Consider the following 23,591-nt stretch of genomic DNA (forward strand, 5'->3'; position numbering starts at 1 on the left):
ACCGCCACACTCGTATCGAGATGCTTTACACTGTGGTATATTTATTTTACATGTTTATGGCTTTAAGGATGTGAAAATACGTATAAAATCCTATATACGTGTATTTTTAGGGTATTTTTGCGTATTTTCTTGTATTTCTCTATGGTTTTAGAAATTTAGATGCAAGCCCATATGTATATACCATATTAAGAATGTGTAGAGTGTAATTCATTGTCTATCAATGAATGGAGCAATGAAATTAGCATGGCATTTGATTTTAGTGACAAATTACCCCTGTCTTTAAGAAAATCACTTGTATATGGTAAATGTGAGATATAAAGTTTATATCCATGATATGAGAGATTTTCAAGGATTCAATTGGGTTGTGACCTCCAAAATGGCACACTTGATTGGGTTTGAAAAATATCGATCTCATATTATAGTGGGATGTCTCCTATTCTAATGCGTGGTCATACTTCCAAAGGAGATGATTGTGTATTAGTTTATGGAGGGATGCATGTACAGCATATGCTTGAGGAGTGACTGATCCTAGTAGTTCACACACCCAAAGGTGGTGAATTCACAAAGGTTGGAATATATTCTCATGGCCGTTGTCATGTGGAGAGCATACAACTACATGTCATATACTCGGCCCAAAGGTGTTTATACAATGATGTATGTAACTCTTAGGATGTATACTTATACGGTTTTAAGTTGCACAATACTCACATATAATGCTAATTGTATACATTGCTTGTAAATTAATCAAATTTCTAAAACGGCAACTCTATTAGGATTAAGGTTCTTCCTGGTTCAAACTTTAAGAAATTGGAAGAGGATTTTCTGTTTAGAATGGAGCTGGCAGATGTTTATATTGCTCTTACTAAGGAAAAGCCGATAGATCTCACTGCCACCAGTATAGATCCCGAGAAAACACAGTGTGCTACTTGGAAAAAAAGTAATTCGATTTGCTTGTTATCAATGAAGCAATCCATTCAAGAACACTCGAATAGTAGTTTGCCAGCTGACTGCACAGCTAAACAAATTATGGAAGCATTGGAAGCTTGGAACTATGTCTCGTCTAATGCTGAGATTGGTACACATCTACAATGACTCTTCAACACAAAGTATGATGGTTCTGCTGAGGTTAAGGACAAAAAGAGTAAGAGGTCCAAAAATCGTACTCATAAAGAAACTCATGAAATCACCTGTCATTCTGACTATTTGGGTCTTAAGAAAGTATTATTCAAAAAAGATGGTGACCGCCCTTCTTTTGTAAGAAGAGATGTCACATAAAGAAAAACAGCAACAAATATAAAACTTGGTTGTCCAAGTGTGAGCATGCAGATAATGATTCTTTGGAATTTGTTTGTGACTCCAATATATCAAAAGCCTATCCAGTTCATCGTGGCTAGATTGTGGTACAACAAATCATGTTGTGTTTACCATATAGGAATTCATAAACCCAAGGAAGCAAAATCAAGTTGAATCAAAGCTCATCATGAGAAACAACAATAAAGTTGACGTCGAGTTCGTGGGAGATGTCATTTTAATTATAGATTATAGTTTTAATATGATGTTAAGAAACACATTTTTTATGCCTTCCTTAAGATGGAACTTAGTTTGCGTATCAAGTTTGGACATGTGTGGTTACTCTTTTGATATAAATATATATATATATATATATAAATACTATTTCTACGTTCTTTAATTCAAGTAAGGTTGAATGCTGCAATATGTCCGATGGATTTTACAAATTGTGTTTAACTACCAATGATGTATACGTCACTTATACGGTTGAAAGGTTATTTCCAAAAGACCTCTATTTAAGAAACAGTCTTATGTGTTGTGGCATAAAAACCATGGCCACATCTCTAGGGAAAAAGTGGAAAGGTTGATAAAAGTCAACATTCTATTTGCTTTTAAAAATGACCTAAAGACTTGCGTAGACTATTGTAGTGGTAAGATGACTAAGATAAAGAAGAAAACTGCAGTTCAAAGTTCTGATATATTGGAAGTCATTTATATTGATATTAGTGGACCCTATACGTCAACATTGTGTAAAAAATTTTATTTCATCACATTTACTGATGACTATTCCCGATATATTTATGTGTACTTGATTAAGAAAAAGTCCAAGTCTTTTGACAATTTCAAAAAAAAAAATTCGAACTGAAGTCAAGAAACAGTTGGGAAAAGTAATAAAGGTTGTCAAATTTGACCGTGGTGATAAGTATTATGGCAGGCTGGTGATGCTGGACAGCTTAAAGGGTCATATGCCAAATACTTGGAGGATTCTAGGATAGTTACTCAATTTACTATGCATTAGAGTCCTGAATAAAATGGTGCGGCCGAAAGGCGCAATCGCACCTTATGGATATGATAAGGAGTATGATTAGTAGGACCAAAATACTTAATTTTCTGTGGGGTGAAGCTTTGAAAGAAACTTTCTACATACTAAATCGTGTTCCTACCAAAGTTATTCCATAGACTCATTTTGAGTTATGAACTGGACATCAATCTAGCTTGAACCATCTTAAGGTCAGGGAATGTCCTGCTGAGGTAAGGTTATATAATCCAACTTACTTATATAATCCAACATTAAGTAAGTTAGACTTCATGACCACTTGGTGTTACTTCATATTTTACCCAGATCAATTGAAAGGATATTGGTTTTAAAATCGCAATGGAGGTACAAGAATTGTGGATTAATAGACAATGAAGTTTCTGGAATTTAACGTGGTCGAAGAGGGTAGCTGCTCATAGACTATTAAGGATAATAGTACAGTGGGGACCATTGTGCTTTTCTCTGTACCTATACAGATAGTTGTAAAGCCTCCTACACCACAGACTGAACCTGTTGAGATTTAGGATCTTGTTATTGAGGCAGTTCCTAATGAAGTTCTTCAAACCCCTCATGCAACATGAGGTTGTAGTAGCTCTACTTAGAAGATCAATTAGGTAGAGACAATCAGCTATATCACCAGACTATATAGTTTATTTGGAAGAGCATAACTACGACATCGGCTAAGTAATTAATTTAGTGACTTATACAAATGTTGTTTCTTGTCCTTGGTCAGATCTGTGGTTGGAAGCGATGAAAGACAAGATACAATCTATGAAACATAATGATGTTTGGGAGCTTGTTGAATGGCTTGAAGGTCACAAGGTCATCGGCTGTAAATGGGTGTATAAGACTAAAAGAAACTACAAAGGAAAGATTGAGAAATTTAAAACCAAACTGATAGCCAAGGGTTTCACTTATAGAGAAGAAGTAGACTTTAAAGTAACATTTTCCTTAGTCTCTTATAAAGATTCTTCAGAGTGATCATAGCATTTTTTATATAAAGTTACACCAGATAAATATTAAAACTGCCTTTCTGAATGGAAACCTTGATAATGAGGTCTATATGGTACAACTCGAAAATTTTGCAACGGATGATTTAAGTAAGCTTGTGTGTAGACTGAAAAAGTCAATTTATGGCCTCAAGCAAGTTTCTAGACAATGGTACTTAAAGTTTCATAGTGGTGTTGTCACTTCATTGGATTTTGTTAAAAACAAAGTGGATCAGTGTATATACTACAAGGTCAGTCGGAGGAAATTTATTTTTCTCATACTTCACGTAAGACGATATCTTGCTTGTAAGTAGTAATCTTGGATTACTACATAAGACAAAACGGATGTTGTCGAAATTTTTGACATGAATGACCTTGGTGAGGCATCTTTTATCCGTGGCATTAAGATCCATAGGGATCATTCTCGCCATATATTGAGTTTGTTTCAGAGGATATATGTTGATCGTTTTTTAGAAAGATTCAGTATGCAACATTGTAAGCCAAGAATTACTCCTGTCATTAAGAGTGATGAACTGAATCTGTCACATTGTCTTCATTCAAATATTGAGAAAACCCAAATGAAGGATGTACCTTATGCTAGTGCACTTGAAAGTATCATGTATGCTCAAGTTTGCACTAGACCAGACACTGCTTTTGCAACAGGACTTCTAGGTAGATATTAGTCAAATCCAGGACACGATCACTGGATTGCTGCCAAGAAGGTTTTAAGGTACTTAAAGAGGACAAGAGACTGTATGCTAATTTACAGACATGTTCAAGACCTGCAGCTAGTAGGATATTTGGAAGTTGACTTTGCTGGTTGTTAGGATGACATAAAGTAGACAGCAGGTTACATATTTAAGTTAGCGAGATGTGCAGTAGCATGGAAAAGCAATAAACAGAAATTCATACTATCCTCTACCATGTAAGCGGAATGTATAGCATGCTTTTCAGCATCTATTCAAGCAATTTGGCTCCAGAACCTCATTAAAGAGTTGACCATATTTGATTTTGTAGATAGATCCATACAGTTGTATTGTGACAATAACTCTGCGATGAGCAGATATCTCAAGGGGTCTAAGCATATGGCTATCAAGTTTTTTTTACCATAAAGGAAACAGTTCAAAATGGTGACATTAAAGTAGAGCATATTCTCACAGATGATATGGTTGCAGATCCACTAAATACAAACTTTCGCCCTTGTGTATTTGAACGACATGTCATTAACATGGGTTTAGGAGTATTATGGGATGCTATTGTTTAGTGGGAGTTGCTTTTGTCTTTACTCTAATAAAGTTTACATCTGTGTTTTCTTACATTTAGTAACATTTTTTTTATATGTATCAACTCCTATGCATTCAATAAGGTTTTTATTAATGCATTGTTATCATGTTGAATACATATATCTGGTGAAAATCTCAAGGTATTGTGTAAACCTTGAGTAAAGGCTAGAAGCATCTAGTTATTAGCCTTAAGGATATGTCTTGTTACACATAAAGTAAAGTTAACTATAAGGATAAGACATATGTAGGTTCATTAGAACCATAAGGATATTCTCTAGTGACACATCTGGTTTTATGACACTTAAAGAAAGATAATATGGATTAACAAAGGGATGACACATAAGGTATTACTCTTTTTGAGGTGTTATCCAATTGCTGCACTACCATATTAAATCTATATCAGTAAAGTTAAAAGCATCTAGGACCATGGAAGGCTCTGTGTGTATACATGCAGTTACCGTCATGATTCTGTGTTTGAGACTTTATGAGATCGGATTGACTATTAAAAATTATCTCTAGATCAACATAAAGGTGCGCACATACAGTACAATTTCAATTAATATAGCCCAAGTAGGAGAATGTGAGAGTTTTTCTGATGTGGGTTGCATTAATTGAGATTATAATTAACCGTTTTACTAGCTTGGTCTAATAAGGTGAGATATAAAGTTTCTTAAATAATCTAATATGGGACTGGCTAGTATGGGCCGAGTAAGGCCAGCCCGTGATGAGAGGGCCTGGTTTAAAACTCTATAAATAATGCTCAAGTCCCTCCTCTAACCCTGATTCACAAAATCACTCACATAAGGGGCAAACGCCAATTGTGAGAGGCAGTCTCATTGAGCCGGTGATACAATGGGTAATAGAGGAGAAGATTTGTGTTGAGAATCATTGCTATTCCGCATCAAGAACGATGAGTCCTAAATCAAGTTTACAAATTCCATTTACTTGATCATATGCTTATATGTGTTCTAGATTCTAATTATGGAGATCTTGGGGGTGTTGTTTTTCGCGACCAACAATAAATCCCCAAATTACAAATGTATTCTTTCGTGAAACCGAGTAACACCTAAACAAAATGGTAGACCTAATTCCCCGTAGAAACTATATGGTGACTCAAAATTAATGCAGATAATTTATCCGATCTCGAAAGAAATCTTTAATGCAAAATGAGAGCCACATCTCAATGACGAATGCAATGACGCAAAAACCAAATTTAGTGACAAGGTAAAAAATTGCCGTGCCTAGCTCATCTGGAGGTGCGAAATATCGAAATTTCACTTCGTAAAAATTGCATCAAGCACCAAATGGAATCCCCCCTCCCTCTTCTCTTGGTCTGCCATTGCAAACGAGCTCGGGTCTACACCATCTATTTCTAAGCGTAGTTTTGCTGCTCAGCTCGCTGCAAACAACCAACTTTTAACAAAATGAAGACCAGAATGAGGAAGTTGATTTGATTTTTACTTTTTGGCCAAGAGAAAGTTGAAGATTAGCATCGACAGTTCAACTGCCGAAGAGTCATGTTGTGGATCACATTTTCCTTTGGCCTGCGATATTTCTGATAGAGTTCTGGCCTTAGGGGAAGCTGAAGTGGGTGTGAAGGCGGCAGACGTATGGTTTCTTCCTTTCCACAGATTGAACGTTTGACATGTTTCAATGACATTTTTCACGTTGGCCGAATTCAGAAAGGTGCCGCTGTTGGGCTTTCTGCAGGTCGGACCGCTGTCTACGAAAGCCATCTGCGCTTGGTCAAAGTCCTGTCTATCCACAGCTTGAAAGGTGGACTTTAAAGGACATTTCATCAGCGACACAGAAAAGTGTACGACCAAACCACTTGGGGGCAATGGGCCTCAGAGAGAGAGAGCAAAGAAGGGACGGAGAATCATCATGAGTTTTTTTTAGGGAAAAAATCACCAAAAACCCCAAACTTTGCCATCTGTGACACATTTATCCCGAACTTTTTTTGTGACACCAAAACCCCGAACTTTGCTTTTTTGACACATTTACCCCAATGTATTTAGTCCATGGGCATTTTCGTCTTTTTTGCTTTTTTTTTTTTTTCTTTTTTTTCCTTTCCGCGAGGTGGGGCCTCGCCGGCGTCGCGAGAGGCTGCCCATCGCGGATCCGGCGAGGGGGCCTCGCGGCCGAGCGAGGGCGGCCCTCGCCGGATCCGGCGAGGGCGGCCCTCGCCGGCGTCGGCGAGGTTCGCCTCGCCCGTCTCGGCGAGGTCGACCCTCGCCGGCGTCGGCGAGGGTCGACCTCGCTCGAGTCGGGCGAGGGCCGCCTCGCTCGCCCAGCGAGGGCGACCCTTGCCCGACGCCGGCGAGGGTCGACCTCGCTAGATCGGGCGAGGCCGCCCTCGCTCGCCCGAGCGAGGGCGGACCTCGCCCGACGCCGGCGAGGGTCGCCCTCGCTCGATCTCGGCGAGGGCCGCCCTCGCTCGCCAGCGAGGGCGGACCTCGCCCCGACGCCGGCGAGGGTCGCCCTCGCTCGATCTCGGCGAGGGCCGCCCTCGCCGTCATTGGGCGAGGGCCGCCTCGCTCGCCCAGCGAGGGCGACCCTCGCCCGACGCCGGCGAGGGCCGCCCTCACCGGATCGGCGAGGCCGCCCTCGTTCGACGCCGGCAAGGGTCGACCTCGCCGAGATCGTGCAAGGGCCGCCTCGCTCGCCCGGGCGAGGGCGGACCTCGCCCGGCGAGGCGGACCTCGCCGTCGCCGGCGAGGGTCGCCCTCGCCGGGCGAGCGAGGCGGCCCTCGCCGGCTCAGCGAGGTCGACCTCGCCCGACGCCGGCGAGGGTCAACCTCGCTTGAGTCGGGCGAGGGCCGCCCTCGCTCGCCCAGGCGAGGGCGAACCTCGCCCGACGCCGGCGAGGGCCGCCCTCGCTCGACGCCGGCGAGGGCCCCCCTCGCCGGAAAGGAAAGAAAAAGAAAAAAAAAAGAAAAAGCAAAAAAGACGAAAATGCCCATGGACTAAATACATTGGGGTAAATGTGTCACAAAAAGCAAAGTTCGGGGTTTTTAGTGTCACAAAAAAAGGTTCGGGGTAAATGTGTCACGGATGACAAAGTTTGGGGTTTTTGGTGGTTTTTTCCCTTTTTTTTATTATGTGATTTGACTTTGCCTTCCATCCCAATCTGAAGATTATTTTATCTAATGTTTTTTGAAGTAAGATGGAGATGAACGACTAAAGTATTTGTAAGGTAAGGATAATAAATTTATAACCGAAAAAAAAAATTATAATCCAGTGACACAAGCGCATAACCGTTACATAAAGGTCACAAAATACCCTACAAGTCCATAAATTGATTAAAGTCATAAAATTTGACTTATATAGGCGACTCTGACCTAAGATTTGAACATATGACCTTCAATTCATAAATTAAAAAATTGCTCTTGCCCTAATCTCCTACATCAACCCTGCAAGTTGAAAAGAAGGACTTTTATTATGGGTTCTAGAATTGGGATTCCACTCTCCTTTCTTATTTTCCCTGATATTTAACTTGAATACTTCTTCTCTGGGTTTGTCACTAAGAAAATCTTGTTCATCAAACACTTGCGTATGAAGTGGGCATGTGACAATTGCTGGACAAGGTCTCTTATCGAAAAATTGATATGATTTGGAACAATCAGTATCTTAGTTAAGCCAAAACTCATTAGCTTAATCATTTGAAGTGAAAGTAAGTTTAGCTAAATATGTATAATGTGCTCGGACATGAACTCTCTCTTGGTGATCTCAAGGAATTAATCTTGTGATGTACTTTAATTCAATGGAGAAACTTTAGGACACTCTTGGGAAAATGCATAAGGTTCCATAGTTAATCGAGCAGCTCTGGAAGCATGTATAGAAGCTCGTAATACAAAAGGAAAATCAACATTCTATACCCTTTCTAGCTTTTCATTTCGAACAGCAATTGGACATTCCCTCGGCCTCTGCAACCAGTCAAAGTGCCATTGCCCATAAATGAAGAACCTAGTCCCTCAATCATATTTGCACATTCCCTCCCTCTTTTCGTGGTCTGCCATTGCAAATGGACTCCGGTCGACAGCATCTATTTCCAAGCATAGTTTTGCTACCCGGCTAGCTGAAAATAACCACCTTTTAACAAACAGAAGACCATAATGAGGAAGTTGATTTGATTTTTGCTTTTTGGCCAAGAGAAAGTTGTAGATTAGCATCGACAGTACCACTGCTCAGAGTCATGTCGTGGATCTCATTTTCCTTTGGCCTGCGATATTTCTAATGGAGTTCTGGCCTTACGGGAAGCTGAGGGGGGTGTGGGGGCGCGGTAGAGGTATGTGTTTCTTCCTTTCCATAGATTGAATGTTTGACATGTTTTAATCACATTTTTCATGTTGGCCGAATTCAGAAATTTGCCGCTCTTGGGGTTTTCGCAAGTCGGACCACTGTTTACGAAAGTCATCTCCTTTTGGTCAAAGTCCTGTCTATCCTCGGCTTGAAATGTGGACTTCAAAGAAGGACATTTCGTCAGTTACACAGAAAGGTGTTCGACCAAACCACTTGGAGGCAATGGGCTTGAGAGAGACAGAGAGAGACAGAGAGAGAGAGAGAAGGGAGGGAGAATCCTCATGAGTTTTTTATTATGTGATTTGACTTTGCCTTCCATACCAATATGAACATTATTTCACCTAATGCTTTTTGAAGTAAGATGGATATTAAAGACTTAAGTATATGTAAACGAAAAAAAAAATCGTGTTTTTTATAATCCAGTGGCACTAGCGCAGGACCTGCTACATAAAGGTCACAATACCCTATAAGTCCATAAACTAGTTAAGTCCTAGAATATGATTTATACAAATGACCATAACTTAACATAATTGCACATAATTGGTGAGATTTGAATAGGTGACCTTCAGTTCGTAAACTAAAAAAGTTTCTTGCACCCTAATCAAGTACACCAATCTTGAAAGTTGAAAAGAAGGACTTTCATTTAATACGGGTTCTAGAATTGGGATTCCACTCTCCTTTCTCATTTTCCGTAATATTTAACTTGAATAGCTTCGTCTCATGGGCTCTATCACTAAGAAAATCTTGTTCGTCAAAGACCCACATATATTAATGAGGTGTGTTGAAGAAAACACAGCCTTCTCTCTCTTCTAGAATTCTCTTCATATTTCTTAGTCGCACATCTATATTTGTCCAAAGGAAAATCAACATAAGGCCTCCACGCCACCTCCAGCCTTCTCTAAAATACTCCATCCAGTTGCCGCAAAATAATAGTAGATATTTGTATTAGAAGAATGTGGAAGGCTAGAAAGTCGATTGAAGCACCGACTTTGGTAGCCTCTATAAAGGGGCAAGTGCTCCATGTTTCGGGTGTGAAGTAGAAAGGACTTCACCATGGGTGTGTGTTGAGTGTTGTTCTTGTCATAATAAGAGAATGTTTATTATAGTCACACTTCCGAAACTCTACAAGGTGGACATGTAAAATTGATATGATTTGGAACAATTAGTATCTTAGTTGAACCAAAACTCATTGGCTTAATCATTTGAAGTGAAAATGAGTTTAGCTAGGTATACCAATGAGCTCGGACATGAGTTGTCTCTTGGTGATTTCAAGGAAGGAATCTCACAATGTACTATAATCTAGTGGAGGAACTCTAGGACACTCTTGGGAAATGCACAAGGTTCTATAGCTAATCGAGTAGCTCTGGAAGCATGCATACAAACTCATAATACAAAAGAAAATCAACATTCGATACCCCTTCTAGCATTCCATTTTCAAACAGCAATTACACATTTCCTCGGCCTCTGCAACCAGTCGGAGTGCCATTGCCCATATATGAAGAATTTAGTCCCTCAATCAAATTCGCACATAAATTTTCGGAGCCGAGGGACGTGATCTTGCTTATGGTGGTGAAATTATGTTGAGACTAGCACATAGAGTCCTGACTAGTTGTTACTTGGGAAGTATGGAAGCAGATCAAATTTAAATTTGAATAGATGGACACTTTTTGATCGGACAATCACCGTTTGTTCTCGTAATAGAATTGCAATGGAAGTCAACCAAATCTTTTACAAGAAGGATTCAGCAGAATACAGAGATTCAACCCAATTGCCGGGTAGAGAACATTGTCATCAAACCGTTCGGACTATCTCCACTAAACCATGGGTCAAGACGAGAATGGGGGTATAGCAAACCGTTCCCAAGTTGACGATATGATGGTCCTAAACTAGCAAAACTCGCTTGGGGGATATCCTCGTGAAGGCAATGATGAAGTTATAAGAACCTCCTAATCATTTGAATCCTCGTTGTTTAGTATATACCCATTTGTACATTTGAATCCATGTTTGCATGTGCAAAAAAGACATTGCTAATAACTTTCGTTTTATTAATAAATTAGTTTTTTTTTTCATTTTCAATTCTAGTTTTATCGGTAGATTGGAGAAGAATTAGAGATGGCAGATCTTCTCCTATATCTCGTTTCTATCTATCAACAAGGATCCCCAATGCCTCTAGTTGATATGTTATTGAATATAATCAGGAACGGATCTAGAAAGTTGGATTCTGCTCGTTTGTAGGGGACAATTAGTAAGGTAATTCCTTTTTGGAGATTAAGGAATAGCTAGCTCATTAAGTTACAATGAATTTAATCCGATCCGTCATAGGTGTTAGAATATGACGTGTCAGATTGGAACCAATGTACAAAGTGAGTAGTGATGTTCTATAGATTAACTGTACATTTGTCTAGACTTAACACACTCTATAAAAAGAATTTTACAACATCGAAGGAGAAAGAGCAAGGATGATAAACTAGCTAGTTGAAGATCAGGTTGGGTAATTCTTGGATGATTGAGCAGCCTTCTCAATGATTGAAAATATCTTGGATGCTCCAGATGTATGCACGTAGCCAACTAACATGCACCATTAGATGTTGGTCCTCATGTAGGATCCAATTGATATGATGGTGGGTATGAATTGCGCTCACATGCATATGCAACGAGAGTTTGTAAGACCAGCTCTTGTAGGGTAGTCAGTCCAAATGCATTTACAAAGCCAACTAATGTACTATCTCTACTTGATGAGATGGTGGGTGTGAGTTGAGCTCCCATGCATCGGGAGCATGTGTGACTTGCTCGTGCTAGTTGGTAAATACAAATATAATTAGCATATAAAGTACCCATTACGTAATTTCGTCCATGAACATATCGGTCCTTGGCAAAAAACAAGAGTCGCTCATAAATTAAAAAGAATTTTTTCACACTAGCGATTCAACAAAGTAATTGTATGAACGCGGTTTACACTCGCAATCCCTAGTTTTAACAAGTGAGTCCTTCAGCCAACTAATTCTGAGACTGATTGTCATAAACAAAATTTGGATACTGACAACGTAAAATTACAAAGGAACCGAAAGGAAAAAGAATTTTCATATTGAGCAAAGAGTTATTTAGGAAAACAATTTTGTGGTATCGTCCTTGAAATCTGAAATATCTCGCAAAACATTATATCAACCGTAAGAAAAACGATAATTGACCCAGAATCCCAGAGAGGAGCAAAACATGCGTCAAATACTTAGAATGTCGGACTTTCTTGGCGAGAAAATCGTTTACTACGCAGAGGAAAAAGCGAAAACGAACTTTGTCAAGAATTTGGCAAAAACCCGTAACACAGTCATGTCAAATATTCAATTTGGACTAAGTGAACCTTCCGTGGGACTTTTTCACCCTGTAGCCTAACTATAATTATTGAGGACGATACTATCCTTAGCCTCCAGCCCTTTAAGGACTAGACTCGCTGAACAATGGAGGGGCAATTTGGGAAGTCCACGACCGTTACGATTACCTACCCAAGTTGGATACAAACACGTACCAAGACAGGCGAACATAGTTGCAGTCCTAACCCTACCAAAAACAACGACACTCATAGTTAAGACAGGTCCTTGTTCAACTGCGCATATCTGCTTCACCATGCACTATAAATGGGCAACGTATTTGTGGGGGTTAAGGTTACCAAGGCACGTTTGTCTCTGCATGCAAGCGGTCGCCCATACAAAATCTATGCTAAACAGTATATAAATAAAGGTATGTCCATATTGTTCCTATTGAAAAGATGGCCTTTTCTGTTTTCTTTTTCTTTTTCTCCTCTCTGGAGGTTACCTTCTAAAGAAACCGTTATCGGTTCTCTCTTTGTTTCCAATTCTGCAGAGGGCCAGCTCTTGATTGCGAGCCTACGTTAAAATTTGGATTTGCGGGTGATTCTTCCGTCGGCGGCGACTATGGAGGAGATCGGTTTCCGGAGGTGGTGGGGTTCGCTCCGGGGGTGGTTGGCCGCAGCAGTTCGCTTGCTCTTCTTGCTCTCGGCTTGTTCCACGGTGGCGACAGTAAGGTATTTTCCTTGTGGCGTACGTTTTCGTTTTGCATGCATGAGAGAGAGAGAATGAATTTATAAGCGATCTACGGTTACTGACTTTTCAATGATTTTATTTGGGCGAATTTATGATCATTGATCGTTAAAATACTGTTAATCAACAGAACGCAGTGAATCAATCTTGTATTCTCCATTCAACGTTTCAAGGTATTGTTTAGTGGAAGACCATTTGACTGTCCTTCAATTGTAATCAAGATTAGTGCACTTAATTGCGATGTTTAATAACAGAGCTTAAAAGCATTTTAAACCACATTAAATGGTATGGTCAGTTTGGTCAGCCATAAAGCCCAGGCTGCTCAGATTGCGAAAGAAACGTTTCAGCTCAGTTCACCATCATTTGCAAGGATGACAATGAAAACCTACTCTGTCTATGAGAGAGAAAGAAGGGGACGGAGATAAGACGAAATCTCAGTCCTAACATTACAAAAAATTTCATACTATACCCGTTGTGACATATTTACTCTGAACTTTTTTTGTGACATCAAACACCCCAAAATATGTCCACTGTGATACATTTGTCCTAAACTTTTTATTGTGAAATAAAAAACCCCAAACTTGTACATATGCGACACATTTACTCTCCGTCAAGGGTCCGTCAGAAGACTTTTTGACCAAAGCAACGTCGTTTTTATTTTACTTAAACCACGATAAGGTCATGCCAACACTGTTTGCTCTTTGACGTCCATATAGACAGATTTTTTACGGTTTTTATTGATGAAACTTTGAAAGAGGGCAAATGTGTCGCATAGGTACAAATTTAGTATTTTTTGTGTCACGGAAAAAATTTTAGATTTAATATGTCACGACGCGCATAGTTTAGGGTTTTGGTGGCTTTTGCCCCATTTCTTATTTTTATTCGGGATTGGCCTATGATCATCGTCAGAAAATACTGATTAAGAGCACCAAACTTTGACATTAACACGCACGTCAGAATCAAAAACACTTACTGCTTCAACTGCTGCACGTAGGTTTCTTCGTCTTCGACCAACTGCTTCTCGTTGTGTCAAAGACCTCATCGAAGACAGAACCCCTTCTAGGGTTTTGTTTATTGATTTCGTTATCGTTAGTCAACGGGGGAGATGATGTTTGGTTGACGACTCTCTTATATTTTGACGAAAGAGCGAACAATATATAATGATAATAATAATAATAATAATAATAATAATAACAATAATAATAATAATTAAACGAAAGACGGAATGTAGTAGGTTGAAAAACAATTAATTTTCTCCTTATTATTATTACAGAGAAGTTCGAGCGAACCCATACCCTGCGGTCCAGCTGCAAGTGCAAAATAATCAGGTGATTCTACAGCCCCGCTCGTCATCAATTATGTATGTAGGTCCATAAGTAATATATAATATAAATATATATATACTTCCCGAAAATGGAAATTATTCTCGACGTAGAAAAAAAATAGATAGTCAAGATTATTCTCAATGTCGTTTAATCATATCAAAATGATATCGTGGTCGATACCTTGGATTTATAGGTATGTGATCTCCAATCCTCGACATTAATCAAAAGGTTTAGGAGCGGGGAAATACTAAAATTGAATTTATTGAGCCTCTACTAACAATTTGTTCATTGAATAATAAATTTACTGAGTAATTTTCAGGTGCTGATGGACAATGGGATTGTGGAGGTTACATTCTCAAATCCAGAAGGGGAGGTCACGGGCATCAAGTTCAACGGGATCGATAACCTCCTTGAGCCTCGCAATAGTGAAACCAATAGAGGGTACGTATCAACTATTAATATGCACTTTCACTTCCTTAAATTAAGTCTTCTTTTTTATCATAAAGAAAACATCAACAATTTGCATTTTACAAAATTCAAATGCCATGCAAACAATCTTCTACAATTAAGAAGTCCTAGCAAGGCGTAGTAGCAAAAATGAAAAAAAAAATAAAGTAAGAAAACAAGAATTTCGCTCATACAATTACAAAAATAAAAATAAAAATCACAACGAAATGCTATTTATTCTGTCAATTCGATGAGACCAAGGCGTCGTGACAACGCCTTTTAAAGTCTTTGGTGGTCCTTACGGTCATTGTCTCTGTCGTTGCTATTGTCGATTACCACATTTTATCATTGTTGTCGGAATGTTGTAGAGGTTTTATTTTGCTCATCATGTTTCTGGGAAAAGCTACTTTTTATGTGATCTATATACATAGATATAATAGAGTCAATTTTACGTTGATCTTACTTCTTATTAATTTGGATGTTGCGAAATAGATGCAATAGCTGTAACTACGTTAAGAATTTTGAAAAAAGAAAAGTTCTCTTAATCTCTTAAGAATATCCTCTCATTCTTGCTGGTCAATTCCAGTTAAATATTGTCATCTTGGGAAACTTCTCAGATCTTCATTTGAAAAAAGAAAAGAAAAGAAAAGACCGACTTCATTAGAACTTAATGCAGTCAATGTGCGAAAGTCACTCTTATTATAAGAAATTAAATTGTTATTAAAAAGCATATTCTAATTGGCAAAAAAAAAAAGATTCACGACTTTTATAATTTATGAAATATTATTTTACTCGAATTACTTACAAGTCAACATCATCTGGAAGCTGTATTCCTCGCACGTATCTATTTTCCACGACGATGTATCCCAATTTAAGAAATGCAAATTTGAGCCAATCACTCCGCGAGAACCCCGGTCGTCGGTAAAAACAGTTGGGCGTATGCGTATATGCACTGAACATTCGTCCTTGAAAGTCCCGACCCAAGTCTATTCCCGATTTGGACCAAATGCTGTTCTTGAGAAGTTGTCGCCAATGATTTGTCTTTTGAACCGACTTAAACTCGACCGCAGTAATTGACCCAAAGAATGGACAAATTTCCATGGAGCTTCGATTTTTAATTCGCCTAGATCATCATAATAATTGGAAACATTACATTCTCCTCTATAGTCTTTGAGAACATCAGCATTGATCATGGATACATTAGGTTATATATATTTTCCCTTTTGGTCAATTTTTTTGTGGAAATTATGTTGACTTTTTTGTGGTCATTTTTCCATCTGGGTTATATAGTTTTCCTTATTTTTATGATCATTTTTGGACCATACTTTAGTTTCTTTGTTGCTTGACCGAAAAAAAGGAAACGAATTCGACATATTACTTGTGGCCTCAAAAGGTCTTTATTGTCGCATGACGAGTCCTTGCCGATGTTAATTTTAGGTACTGGGACATTGTGTGGAACCGGCCAGGGGAAGCCAGCATGTTTACGAGGTAAGACTCAAGTTACTTTCAAAGCAGCTCTTTATTGCTAGTAGAATCTTATAGCTCAACACACTAAAATCAAAATTAGGGCACAAAAGAACATATTAGGTCGATCCGTGCTAGCGTCGATCTCGGTCCAAAAACTACGTGGGTGTTTCTATTTCCGAGGAGAAAAAATGTGGACGACACGTGAAAATTAGGGTAAAAAAAACATATTAGGTTGACTAGTTCGGTTGATAACGAGGTAGCCAAAACCAATGCCAGTTTGGAAATGGTACAAATGTATTAAACTAAGCTTGTACGATAACATCCTGTGAAATGATACTTACAAGTTTTTGAATGTTTTGATAGGATTGAGGGAACTGCGTTCGACGTGGTAGCGAACACCGACGACGTGGTCGAGGTGTCATTCGTCAGCCGATGGAGCAATTCTTCAGAGTCGTACTTGGCCCCGCTCATCGTCGACAAGAGGTTAGTGAAGCATGGTTTTGCTCATTTAACTGGTAAAAAAAGATTAATTGATCTGGTTTTGAATCGTGATTAATAGTCGATTGCTCTTGTAATTGGGGGCAGATTTGTAGTGAGACGTGGGAGTTCAGGGTTCTATGGGTACGCGATATTTGAGCACCCAAAGGGATGGCCTGACTTGGACGTCGGAGAAGCCCGGATTGCTTTCAAGCTCAATGGACAAAAGTAACGACCCCGAAAACATCATCTTATTACGTTTCTCATATATAAAGACGATATCACATCAATATGTTACGTAATGCTTTACATTGTCGGTTTACATTAGAAAAGCTTTACATGTTCCTTTCATTGTCGGTTTCATCATTTTTATTTAATTGGGATTGGAGCATTGCACGTGGTTGTTGATCGGCGATTATTGTGCCGTCGCTCTCTATTAGGTTTCATTATATGGCTATATCGGATGAGAGGCAAAGGGTTATGCCGACAGCAGAAGATCGGACGAGTGGTCGCATACTAGACTACCAGGAAGCTGTACTCTTGACTAATCCTTCCAATTCCGAGCTCGAAGGCGAGGTAAACTCGAACTATGTCAGTTTCGTTTATCCCCACGACGACATGCAATCTATCCAATACATAAGATACTTTCTCTCGCGGTTCAAATGCATATGTTATGTATGAGTGCTTCACTACTTGGAACATCTTTTTGAGTGTGCTTATGATCCTACGCCGGTGGGCGGATTGCAGGTGGACGATAAGTACCAGTACTCATGCGAGAACCAGGAGAACAAGGTGCACGGATGGATCAGCAGCGATCCGCCGGTGGGATTCTGGATGATCACACCCGGTCACGAGTCTCACTCCGCCGGGCCTGTCAAGCAAGACCTCACTTCCCATGTCGGACCAACCACACTCAACGTAAGCGACCATCCTCTTCTTTCCCTCACCCAAAATAAGTTCCGAACCACATGGACATGGGCTCCCGGCCCGGCCCATCGGGACTTCCGTTACGGGTCGGGCTCACCTGACTCTCGGAGCTAAGAATCGGGGGATGGATTTGGACCGAGTGCGCTGACCGTTGTTCATACCGAAGACTTGGTTCAATGAAAGAGTAACCTAGGTTTTTACCGAAATTTGTACGCAGAATTGCATACTAAGTGATGCATCGGATTGCTGATGGACTTCGAAAGATATCGATTGTGTTCGGTGCCCGTTAAAAATCTATCGAATTGTCCTAACACGAATGTATTTATGATTGCTTAAACTGTGAAGATGAGCCAGTGTTGATCTTTCTGCAGGTGTTTTATAGCAACCACTATGCGGGGAAGGACGTGTACTTGAGTTTCCGGAATGGAGAGGAGTGGAAGAAGGTCTACGGACCCTTCATGGTCTACTTCAACTCGGTGTCGCCTGAGGAAGACCAATCAAGGCTTTGGGCGGACGCAAAGGGGCAGGTATTACTTTTTTGCTTACTTAAAATCTTGGTAGCTTCTAATGAATGACCAAGTTTTTCATGTTACTTTCATTAAACGTGTTAATTACTTTTGATGTATGCGATTAGATGTTGCTGGAAACTGCAAGTTGGCCCTATGACTTCATCCATTCGGATGATTACCCTTCCGCCAACGAACGTGGATCCGTCGGCGGTCAACTATCTGTTCGGGATAGGTTCGATTCCCTTATCACTCTGTACCTATGTTTCGCATTAGAACTACCTTCGATTAGGGAAAAAAGTATTCGATAAACTTGGACCGCGATGCTATATTTTCTTCACATGAGCTCGCAGAATGATTAAATTTGAATATCACATTTCTTTTCTTTGTTGCTTAATCTGTTTCTAAGTTTAAAAATCTCCTTCCATTTGAAGCATCTAAGCAGTTAAAATCTCTTAATCCAGATACAAGAAAAATAGTGACATGGTGGCGGACACGGCATACGTAGGGTTGGCAGCACCGGGAGAGGTTGGTTCGTGGCAAACAGACACGAAGGTATTCCTTTTTTATCTCTCAATCAACAGCCACAAATTTACCAAACGTGTGCGGTTAATTTTGTGGTCAATGAGCATCCGATGATTCTATATATCATTCCTCTCAATTCTCAGGGTTATCAGTTCTGGACTCGAGCAGACGAGAACGGATCTTTCAAAATTAGGAATGTCCGGCCCGGCGTTTACGGCTTGTATGCATGGGTTCCCGGTTTCATCGGGGACTACAGATACCATCTAAATGTCACAGTCAAGCCAGGTAACTATTACCCTATCACGACGTTTGAATAGTGCAATTTCTAGGTTTTCGAGCCGGCTTTTATTTGAGGAATGTTGGGCATACCAAGATTGACCTGCAAAATTAGCATACTGACTAATGTGACGGACTGTAAGTAGAGCGGTTAAGTAAGTGGGGTCACCTGCAATACCCAATAACAGTTTGCCACATTCACTAATTTAGGTTATTAAATACACAGTCTTTGCTACTAATCATGATCTTGCCATCGCATTTTATTGTTGAGGAGAACTAGAAACTCTATCTAATTATGTTTAATTTAATTGCCTGTCCAAAAGATCTTTGAAATTTTATGGTTTCATGAAATGGTAATGTCAAAATTATTCATGCGCAGGATCTGAAGTCGAATTGGGTGCTCTGGTTTTCAGCCCTCCAAGATCTGGTCCCACGTTGTGGGAAATTGGCATCCCCGATCGAACGGCAGCTGAATTCTACGTGCCCCTACCAAATCCATGGTTAATGAATAAAGTGTTCAAAAACAACACCGAAGAGAGGTGAACCTTATTGCTATACCTTTTGATCTTTCTATAACTCACGGATACGATCGTAATCAGTCATATACCTTAAGGAAAATTAGCACAGCATCCCATCATCATGGCCCTCACCTGAATCTGAGTTACCTGGGATAGGAATAGAACCCACAATCATCGGCTCCTGAGCTGAAAGCTTGAGAACACCCTTATCGCTAGGTTAATCCCAGGGTGCGTCTTGTTGTTATGGCATTATTAGCTCAAATGCATCATATTGAGCAGCTGGATTTTTATTTTATTTTTTTGAGTCATTCTCGCATGATCCTAGTGCCCAATTCACATGCACGGTTGGATATGTGAGATCCACGTCATTCAACGATAAACATCGAAATCATAAAAGAGCTTTTCTATTTCTGGGGCGTCATAATAAGCAGATTCATCACTTTATTGTGTTCCGATTTGTATCCCGACCATTCAATATTTATCTAGATTGACTTTGACTTTCAAGAGATAAGTAGCATTTACATGATCTCGTATTATCACACGGATTAATATACAATTGGAAGTTTGTGGCCTTTTATCCCTAACAAGTAGCTAGAGATTAGTAGTGATGCATCTTTTTTATTATAGAAAAAGGCTGATATATAAAATTAATGTAGCAAGTGATGTAATAAATTGTGAGCGCTTTTAAACATATTGACAATATTCAATACCCAACAACAGCCGGTGACGAAACTTAGTATAGCAATTTTGTTAATTGGTCTGAGTAAACTTAGAATTTCTTCTTTTATTTACTAGATTCTGTAGCTACTTATCAAATGCTTTTCTTTCTTTTCTTTTCTTTTCTTTTCTTTTGACAGGTTCCGACAGTACGGACTATGGGAACGATATTCGGAATTATACCCTGAAAACGATCTCGTCTACACTGTTGGCGTCGACAACTACCGCATAGACTGGTTTTTCGCTCATGTCACCCGGTACTCTTATTCTCTCTCTCTCTCTCTCTCTCTCTCTCTCTCTCTCTCTCTCTCTCTCTCTCTCTCTCTCTCTCTCTCTCTCTCTCTCTCTCTCTCTCTCTCTCTCTCTCTCTCTCTCTCTCTCTCTCTCTCTCTCTCTCTCTCTCTCTCTCTCTCTCTCTCTCTCTCTCTCTCTCTCTCTCTCAAATATAATATACATATATGTCGCTTGAGACGATTTCCTATATATAATATACATATATCTTTATATATAATATATATTATATCTGATTTTTGTTAAATACAGGAACATAGGGAATTCAACATACGTGCCAACAACATGGAGGATTGACTTTAATCTTCACAATGTGAACTTTAGAGGGACCTACAGACTTCAAATGGCAGTAGCATCGGCGACCCAGTCTCATATATCGGTATGAAGCAACATACCCGCCAAACTCCGCATATAGCATCATCAGTCATCTATATCAATTATGTTACACCTAATCAATTTCCATAATGTTGTCCTTTATTTGAACTTTTTGAAGATCCGGGTCAACGGCCCGAGCGGGCAACCACTCTCGTCGACGGGCCGTTTCGGCTATGACAACGCCATCGCGAGGCACGGGATCCATGGTCTGTACTGGACGTTCAGCTTCGACGTGCCGGGCTCTCACCTACGCCGGGGAGCCAACTCCGTCTATCTCGCTCAGTCTTCATCGGCCAGGACGCCCTTTGAAGGCGTGATGTACGACTACATTCGTTTCGAAGGCCCTCCAAGAACTTAATTGAACTTCTTCAATTGTATAGAGTTCACGCACATAGCCTTTTTTATCAAAATTCATGCTATTTTTCACAAGGTTAGATTAGATGTAAGGCGTTTTAAGATTCTTTTTCGGCGATGAGTCGATGATGATCTTATTCAAGAAGGGTTGAGGTTCGATTATACAGAAAGTGATTGTTTGTTACATTTGATACTTCAGTTGAATTGATTTATACTACTCATTTTTCAAGTGATGTTCTCTCTCTCGATCTCTCTCTCTCGAATTGCGCTCACATGTTCGACGTTTTCGTTTAGTGCTTACATTCGTTAGCTAGTGCACAGATATTTCTATTTCAAGAATTTTGCGTGAAATTGTGTTTACACAAAGGGTTGTAAATAAGGCGAATAAGTGAAGCAAGAATCATAAAACATGCTATAAAAATGTAATCGAGTTCTAAAACTTTCATATTTATGCAATCAAGTCCAAAGCTTGTCAAATTGATACAATCGATTACCTCCGGTAACTCCGTCTTATTTGAATAACACAAAATGTTGATATGATAATGGTTAATGTTTTTAAAAAAGAGATGCGTTGATGTGACCACTGCATCGGCCATTTTAGGCAAACATGACAATTGCAACAAATTATAGACGTGATATTTGGAACTTGAAGAGAGAGAGAGAGAAATCAAATGTGAGGAGGAATTTGAATGGTGGAAACAGGTAAATTAGTCGTCGACCGGCGACGTGGGATTCATATCATGAAAATAGGGGAAGCAAAGTCCGCCGCTGACACGAAATAGAGAAGAAACAGAGGATTTGCGAAATCTGTAAAAAGTGTAGTACTTTCTGATAGAGACCATGTATGTATAAGGCTCTATTTATATTACAATGTATGGACACAATAAAGGAAAAGATATACAGAAGATATTTTCATAATTATGCATGATTTAATTCCCAACTAAATTGATTTACTCAATCACTCCAATAAAGGAACCGTATCTTCCAACAAACCATATCTTCAACACTCCCCCTCAAGCTAGTGGCTTATATATATGTCGAAAACGCCAAGCTTGCTTAATAGATAATTGTCTTTAACATAGAGGTTTGGTGAAGATATCCACAGGCTATTATGTATTTCCTATCCCTCTTGTATTTGATTCTTTAATAGATTATTGGATTTGCCGCAAGTTTGAGAGTAGCATCATTATCGCAAAATAAGGCAGTCGGTCCTTTTATCTATACACCAAGATCTTGAAGCAAGCCTCATATCCAAACTATTTCACAAATGGTCTAAGCCAAGGCTCGATATTCAGATTCAGCCAATGACAATGAAATAGTTGATTGTCTTTTTATTTTCCATGAAAGCAACGATTCTCCTAGTTTAACACAAATTCACTAATAGATGTTCTACTCATGGGACAAGTGACATAATCTGTGTCACAGTTAGTTGTCATCTCCATGTTACAATCTCGAGATAGAAGAATCCCCGGTCCTAGACATCCTTTCAGTAAGTCGGCGATTCTTGATCTTTTTATAAGGTGACAAGCGAGGCATGTTTTGGAGACCTTACGTTGTTCAGGTTTGATATAACTGGTTAAAACATGGGGGTTCACGAGGTCAAGAGGGTCATCCTTCGGCAAGCATAAGGGTGTTTTAGCAGTCTTTGCAGAGATGAAGCCAAGTGCGCCAACACGACTTCTTGCATTTGAGTAGGTGTTGCAGGTTAAGATAATTGACAAACAAGGTTTCTTGTAACAAAAATATTAGGTCTAGGTTTCATTTTCCATGAAAGGATCGACAATTTTTTGTTGAATGGGCAAGAAGAATAATGGCGTTAAAGTAATATGACACAAAGAAAACTTTTGAAAAGACTTTCTGAAAAGAGCCTGTCAAAAGATTCGGGGAGAACGCATATGATAACAGACCGCGATAAATTTGCATATTTGGGCTTTAACTACCACTTAATTATAGTTTTAAGTCTAATTTTTATGTATTTGATTCTATTCTTTTCAATTGCAGAGCCCTATTTTCATTTAATTTGCACAATGTCGTCTTTCGATCCTTGGCGTTACTTTCTCTATCGAGATTTTGACATGGCGTTCCCCCGCATAGTGCAAATGTGGCTATTCATGTAGTTTTGGGAGAATGTTACTTAAAAACTCCTCCGAACTTTGTGGGTAGTATATATTTGCCTCTAAACTTTCAATTGTCATACACTAACTTTTCGTTACTTAAAAACTCCTCAGAACTGATCCTCTATTATATTTTTCGTTAGTATGTACCAAAGCAAATTATTTTCAAGGAGTAAAGGTGTATTTCCATCTCATCTTTTGAAGGAAATGTCTCTTTTACCCCTTTATTTCTTAAGAAAAATATGAGAAGGTTGTTTTCATCTTAATTCTAGAAGAGGTTGCTCGAGGGTGCTAGAGACTTGCTTCTCATATGCACT

General features: G+C 39.4%; 1 protein-coding gene across 1 annotated transcript; it reads left to right on the forward strand.

Annotated features, from left to right (window-relative positions):
• The first annotated feature begins 12,415 nt into the window (after window positions 1-12,415).
• LOC115685241 (probable rhamnogalacturonate lyase B) lies at window positions 12,416-21,384 on the forward strand. Its single transcript, XM_030610274.2, has 17 exons — window positions 12,416-12,635; window positions 12,759-12,939; window positions 14,229-14,283; window positions 14,600-14,721; window positions 16,165-16,215; window positions 16,558-16,677; window positions 16,780-16,899; window positions 17,112-17,247; window positions 17,419-17,589; window positions 17,970-18,125; window positions 18,233-18,339; window positions 18,569-18,659; window positions 18,773-18,914; window positions 19,285-19,444; window positions 20,281-20,397; window positions 20,684-20,810; window positions 20,925-21,384. Exons 2-17 carry the CDS (start codon window positions 12,830-12,832, stop codon window positions 21,162-21,164), a joined length of 2,025 nt encoding a protein of 674 aa, XP_030466134.1. The 5' UTR covers window positions 12,416-12,635; window positions 12,759-12,829; the 3' UTR covers window positions 21,165-21,384.
• The last annotated feature ends 2,207 nt before the right edge of the window (window positions 21,385-23,591 follow it).

Source organism: Syzygium oleosum, unplaced genomic scaffold (assembly GCF_021117445.2).
Source record: "Syzygium oleosum isolate NSW1041296 unplaced genomic scaffold, Sole_v2.1 Sole_v2.01, whole genome shotgun sequence".
NCBI classification, from domain to species: Eukaryota; Viridiplantae; Streptophyta; class Magnoliopsida; order Myrtales; family Myrtaceae; genus Syzygium; species Syzygium oleosum.